This window comes from Haliotis rufescens, unplaced genomic scaffold (genome assembly GCF_023055435.1).
Source record: "Haliotis rufescens isolate VD_foot unplaced genomic scaffold, xgHalRufe1.0.p SCAF_16, whole genome shotgun sequence".
NCBI lineage: Eukaryota > Metazoa > Mollusca > Gastropoda > Lepetellida > Haliotidae > Haliotis > Haliotis rufescens.
Window position 1 is genome coordinate 32,015,136 of NW_025963846.1, and position 7,055 is coordinate 32,022,190.

A 7,055-nucleotide genomic window follows, 5' to 3' on the forward strand; every position below is an offset into this window, starting at 1 on the left:
TATCGTGACACAGCATGGGGTCACAAAGGCGTGGGCAACCGCCCATTCCTCCCCTGCAGTAAAACACTCCTGGTACACTCAACCCACAACACAACACTCATGATACTCTCAACCCACAACACAACACTCTTGGTTCACTCAACCCACAACACAACACTCCTGGTACACTCTACCCACAACACAACACTCCTGGTACACTCAACCTGTAACACACCGCTCCTGGTACACTCAACCCACAACACAACACTCCTGGTACACTCAACCCACAACACAACACTCCTGGTACATTCAACCCACTACACAACACTCCTGGTACACTCGACCAACTACACAACACTCCTGGTACACTCAACCCACAACACAACACTCCTGGTACACTCAACCCACAACACAACACTCCTGGTACACTCAACCCACAACACAACACTCCTGGTACTCTCAACCAACAACACAACGCTCCTGGTACACTCAACCCACAACACAACACTCCTGGTACTCTCAACCCACAACACAACACTCCTGGTACACTCAACCCACAACACAACTGGGAGGTATTTGTTCATTTGTTCAAGTTTTCAAATAGCATTAGTGGCCGGAACAGGGGGATGTAAGCATCTCTGTCGACATGTAGACGGTAGATATATACGAGAGCGCCAATGGTATTCGTGTAACATACAAGAGTATGTAAGGCTGTCATGTGTGACAGCATAGCTTATCAGGACAGCGTTGTCTGATGGAAATTAAAGAGAAGAAATACGAGGCGCAGATAACGAATTCCAAACAAAATGTTTCTACAACAGTCCGATGTTAAGTGTCATGACGTCAAATCAGGGTATGTTGTTGAGATCATGATACCAACCGACAGGGAGTCCGACAGGGAGTCCGACAGGGAGTCCGAATGAGAGTCCGACAGGGAGTCCGACAGGGAGTCCGACAGGGAGTCCGAATGGGAGTCCGACAGGGAGTCCGTATGGGAGTCCGAATGAGAGTCCGACAGGGAGTCCGACAGGGAGTCCGACAGGGAGTCCGACAGGGAGTCCGAATGAGAGTCCGACAGGGAGTCCGACAGGGAGTCCGACAGGGAGTCCGACAGGGAGTCCGAATGGGAGTCCGACAGGGAGTCCGTATGGGAGTCCGACAGGGAGTCCGACAGGGAGTCCGTATGGGAGTCCGACAGGGAGTCCGACAGGGAGTCCGTATGGGAGTCCGACAGGGAGTCCGACAGGGATTCCGACAGGGAGTCCGACAGGGAGACCGAATGAGAGTCCGAATGGGAGTCCGACAGGGAGTCCGACAGGGAGTCCGACAGGGAGTCCGAATGGGAGTCCGACAGGGAGTCCGAATGGAAGTCCGAATGGGAGTCCACAGATTCCTGGCGTATGTTGATATCAACACTCACCCTCGGCTCCTCGACTGGTTTAAGCCAAGGCATCAGTTGGCATATTACGCTATCGATCTGTCTCAAGGTCCACTGAGATAGTGTAACATATATTGACACACTTTGCTGTCTAGGCCGCAGATTCTGCCGAAGCATCAACAATAATAACACCAGCATCAACAATAATAACATCAGCATCAATTAACGTTGTCAGGAGATATTCGATAGGGCAGGGAGACTTAATCAGCACAATTTGGAGAAGTTAGAGTTTTTTGTTGAACCCATATGGATATCGATATCTAATGCATTTCTCCAAAATAATAGCTTTGGTGATTTATTTGTTTGTTTGTTGGTTGGTGGTTATGGTATAGCTACAGCCAACCCTACCGCCATTCGGCATGCCTACTGCCACGAGCCCGACCCTGACAGAACACAGCCACCCTGAACACACCTCACGGTTGGGACTAGTCCGATCCTGGACACACAAGTCCATAGTCCACGCCCCATAGTCAGTTGTCTTCACAACCCCTTCCCCTACCCCTCCCTGCGCAACCGTCCCAAAAGCGCCCAATCGTCAGTTGTCTCCACCCCCAAACACACGACTCACAACTCCTCCCCCCGCCCCCACCCCCTCCCTGCACACCCCGTCCCCAACGCGCCCCATACCCAGTCGTCTCCACAACCCCTTCCCCCCACCCTCCATGCACACCCTTCTACAAAGCGCCCCACCCCCCGAACACGCGACGCACAAAACGCATATCTCGGAGAAAACTGTCTTCATCTCTGCTGTCTGCGTACATGCAGAAAGTCATGGCGACAACCGAATGGATCTTGAAGCACTTATATAAACAAAATGTTTCCCTGACTGAAATTGTGTTATTGTCGCAGTTTCAAGTTTCACGCACTTCAATGAGATCATAGAAAAATACGCTGAAACTGCAATGAAGGAGGCTATTTCAACATGATGTGAACTGTGGTGGGTCACATGACCTTTGCCGTTGTTGAATGTCAAATGTTTCATTGTATGAATCTCATCTAGAACAGCTCAGCTGTCGGCGATCCACGTTGTTTACAAGGAAGAGCATTCGGTTGTATTTTATGAGATTGTTACGAAATGAATGGTATTTATCGATCATAGGTTCTTTTGTATCTTGTGATGTTGTATGTCATGCCTGTTTTGTCTCATGCTCTGTTCTGTATCTTTCTCTTTTGTGTTCCATGCCCTGTGGTGTCTCTTGCCCTGTTGTATCTCATGCTCTGTGGTGTCTCATGCTCTGTGGTGTCTCATGCTCTGTGGTGTCTCATGCCCTGTGGTGTCTCATGCTCTGTGGTGTCTCATGCCCTGTGGTGTCTCATGCTCTGTAGTGTCTCATGCTCTGTGGTGTCTCATGCTCTGTGGTGTCTCATGCTCTGTTGTGTCTCATGATCTGTGTTGTCTTATGATCTGTGGTGTCTCATGCTCTGTGGTGTCTCATGCCCTGTGGTATTTCATGCCCTGTGGTGTCTCATGCTCTGTGGTGTCTCATGCTCTGTTGTGTCTCATGCTCTGTGGTGTCTCATGCTCTGTGGTGTCTCATGCTCTGTTGTGTCTCATGATCTGTTGTGTCTTATGCTCTGTGGTGTCTCATGCTCTGTGGTGTCTCATGCCCTGTTGTGTCTCATGCCCTGTGGTGTCTCATGCTCTGTGGTGTCTTATGCTCTGTGGTGTCTCATGCTCTGTGGTATCTTGTGCTCTGTGGTGTCTCATGCTCTGTGGTGTCTCCTGCTCTGTGGTATCTCATGCCCTGTGGTATCTCATGCTCTGTTGTGTCTCATGCTCTGCTGTTTCTTATGCTTTGTTTTGTCTCATGCTCTGTTGTGTCTCATGCTCTGTAATGTATCATGCTCTGTAATGTATCATGCTCTGTTGTGTGTCATGCTCTGTAATGTATCATGCTCTCTTGTGTCTCATGCTCTGTAATGTATCATGCTCTGTAATGCATCATGCTCTGTAATGTATCATGCTTTGTTGTGTCTCAGGCTCTGTTGTGTTCCACGCTCTCTTGTGTCTCGTGCTTTCTTCGTTGTGTCTCGTCCTCTGTTGTAATGTTGATCAATGACCTGTTAGAGTCACTTGATAGTTTGTCTGAGGTATGTTTTGTATCCTTCTCTCTTGAGTCTCATGCTCTGTTGTGTTCAATGCTCTCTTGTGTCTCATGCTCTCTTCGTTGTGTCTCATGCTCTGTTGTAATGTTGATCAATGACCTGTTAGAGTCACTTGATAGTTTGTCTGAGGTATGGCCGACTCCGCCCCCCAAAAATGAAAGCGATGGTAGACTGATTGTGTCGACGGCATTTAATATATAACGCTTGTCAGATCAGACATACTTGTCCAGACTTTTGTGGGTACAGAAGTACTTAGTATTTACAATCCAGCTCTCATCCTCATCAGCTCCAATGTAAGAGGACACTCTCCTCAAATCTATCGAGACATCGCGATATTGGAAGTCAATCGTCAGTAGGGCGCTTCATGGATGTATCCAGTTATAAGATTCAGTCAAAACGAAAGTTGTGTTAAGTGGAGGATGTGGCGTACACGCTAGCGCAATCACTATCCGAAAAAATGCTATGATTTCATAACTCATAATGCATGTAATAAATGGTACAATTGTTTTTCCTTTAGCGCCTCAATGATTTTGATTTTCACAAAGAGAGAGAGAGAGAGAGAGAGAGAGAGAGAGAGAGAGAGAGAGAGAGAGAGAGAGAGAGAGAGAGAGAAGCATGTTGCCCAATGTCCACGAAGAATTCTAACACGGTATTATAATTATTTAAGCTGATTACACATATACTGTCTCAACACGAACACTAAATATGAACAGGAACCTGGTTGTGACGGAAATCATAACGTGTTTACCAGTACTCAGAACTTATCACATGCCATCTCGTTTAGCTGGCTTCCTGGCGGCCTTAGCTTATCTGGTTTGCGCGCGTCTCAGCAAGAGGAACGCTATATGTCACACAACAGGCAGCAGGGTCTTCAATCCAAGACCCGGCAGAGAAGCATTGTCACAAGCCATCTCAAGACCCGACAGAGAAGCATTGTCACAAGCCATCTCAAGACCCGGCAGAGAAGCATTGTCACAAGCCATCTCAAGACCCGGCAGAGAAGCATTGTCACAAGCCATCTCAAGACCCGGCAGAGAAGCATTGTCACAAACCATCTCTCTTCACTTTGGCCCATATTCGACGACACCGTCATCCAATCGATCTCGGGTTCACATGGAACAAGATATGTGACACACGCTACGCACTGGGGAACAGGAATGACAGAACCCAAAAAGAGAATAACAAAATATTATTTATTACAAAAAGAAAACAATAATATTTGCATACATTCGACTAACTTACTAATTATCTAACCGTATTACTGATAATACTCATACTAACCTAATACTAATACTTACCTAATACTCATACTAACCTGATACTAATACTAACCCAATATTTAATACTTATACTAATACTTAACTGCATGTATCTCGCTAGGGTTATTACGGGTGGTTTGAGCTGATGTGCGGTTGACAAACGTGTATGAATACATATGTCCTGCTTATATTGGTTGAAAGACCACCTTATTAACAAACATCTTGATAATAGTTAAACAGATCCAGGCGAGGACTGAAGTTTCACTATGTGCTGTGAGTGAGTGAGTGAGTGAGTGAGTGAGTGGGTGGTTGAGTGTGTGAGTGAGTGAGTGTGTGAGCAGTAGCAGAGTAATATCACGGTTACCTAGACGCAACCCACAGCACGGAATAACACTCCTGCTAGGTTATACGATTAAAGATGTATTATCCACGAAATCATTTGAAATATTCTTCTGATTACCAAGTACAGCTTGGACCACCATCCTACGCACAGAATCTCCCGTTCCATCCCCCCTCTCCCCGCGGCTGCTGCTGCTGCTCGTACCTTGTGAAAAACCCTGAAAACAAACTGACTTCATCAGCAGCAACCAGTACCCGAAAACCCCGTAATGCCGGGGTATGAATAACAGTTGTCCGGATAAAAAATAATGGTTATTTGTACTCTTCCTTACACGCGATGTCGCCCCCAGAACAGACGATGTCCGGAATGCGGGGTTTCCGGATAAACGGGGTTCCGTTGTATAAGCAAGCCGTGTTTCCACTGTCGAACCTTTCATATTCTCTCCACGAACATCTCCAAAACAGAATTATTTTCTTATTGCCGTGTGTCAGTTATCTTCTAGACTATGGGGAATCCCCCCGAGTGTCCTGTGATTTCAATCATATCAACTCAGCATCAACGGCAGTGACAGTGTGTATTATTTTTTCAATACTGTGTACCCGACGTTTTTGATAATTTCAATGTCCAAACATTCCTCATATACTAAAATATGTCGCTAATTCAATACAACGAGGTCCGGTTCGTTAAACGAAATAGGGACAACGTTGGAAACTAACAGTTTCAGCCCACTTGTTCTTATATTGATAAGCGGCGGTCGGGTAGCCTGGTGGTTCAAGCGTTCGCTCGTCACGCTGAAGACCTGGGTTCGATTCCCGACATGGGTACAATGTGTGAAGCCCATTTCTGGTGTCCCCCGCCGTGATATTGCTGGAATGTTGCTAAAAGCGGCGTAAAACCACACTCACTCACTCACTCACTTTTATATTGATGACGTATAGCAAAACTCCTATAAGTGGCAAATTTCTACAAGTCTTTAGGAAACCTTAACTATTGGGCAGCTTGGCAAGGACTACAGGACTAGTGCCAATTTCTAAGCTGCTTTTGGGGCATTTACATTACGTCATAAAACATACGTCATTAATTCGATTTCTAGCTTTGTTATTGTTCATTTATTCAACCCACATCCCCCATCCCCGTATGCAACATCAGTGGCATTACTCCCTCGGATAACTTGTTGACGTGTGCAGGAATCAATAGAATGTGGGGTAAATATAACATTCGCAGCTCGCTCTTGTAATCTCCACGGCTAACAGTTCATGTGAACCGGGAATGCGCAGTACACATGCACTAATCGCAGGAAAAAAAAAGTTCTAGAAACATTGGCAAATTGAGTTGCGAATCGTGTTATTTCAGTTGACTGGTTCCTGAGAGCATTTGATAAACTTGCCTTAATCACTATCCCCCTAGGGCGACTAATTAGATTGACAAGACGGAGATGCTACTTGTAGCTGGCAGCCGATCGCGATGTCTAGGGGAGACTCACATTGACGACCTTCTCCAGGGAGTGAGTGAGTTGGGTTTAACGCCGCTTTTAACAGTATTCCAGTTATATCACGGCGGTTCAGCTTAATGTGGGAGGAAAGTCCGAAGCGATGCAGGTCTCTGACGTTTACCACTTCGGTGAAACCCACGAGCACGGGTATGGTGCTGACAACCCTAGAAACATGATCGGGGGAACCGGGATTCGAACCCACAATCATAGGTTTCTGGCGGGCTCGAGGGACTCCGGGGAGTAAGTGAGTGGGTGAGTATGGTTTTACGCCGCTTTTAGCAATGTTCCAGCATTATCACATCGGGGACACCAGAAATGGGCTCCACACGTTGTACCCATGTCGGGAATCGAACCCGGGTCTTCGGCGTGACGAGCGACCGCTTTAACCACTAGGCTACCCGACCGCCCCTCCTTCTCCGGGGAAGTGTCAGTGAGTCCAGT

The 7,055-nt window shown here is 46.9% G+C and overlaps 1 protein-coding gene across 1 annotated transcript; it reads right to left on the reverse strand.

Annotated features, from left to right (window-relative positions):
* Positions 1-814: 814 nt before the first annotated feature.
* LOC125380900 (clumping factor B-like) lies at positions 815-1,432 on the reverse strand. Its single transcript, XM_048396658.1, has one exon. It carries the CDS (start codon positions 1,430-1,432, stop codon positions 815-817), a length of 618 nt encoding a protein of 205 aa, XP_048252615.1.
* Between the last annotated feature and the right edge of the window lie 5,623 nt (positions 1,433-7,055).

Excerpts from the sequence above, each read along its gene's own strand:
- LOC125380900 (XM_048396658.1), bottom strand. The coding sequence starts at position 1,432 with ATGCCTTGGCTTAAACCAGTCGAGGAGCCGAGGGTGAGTGTTGATATC.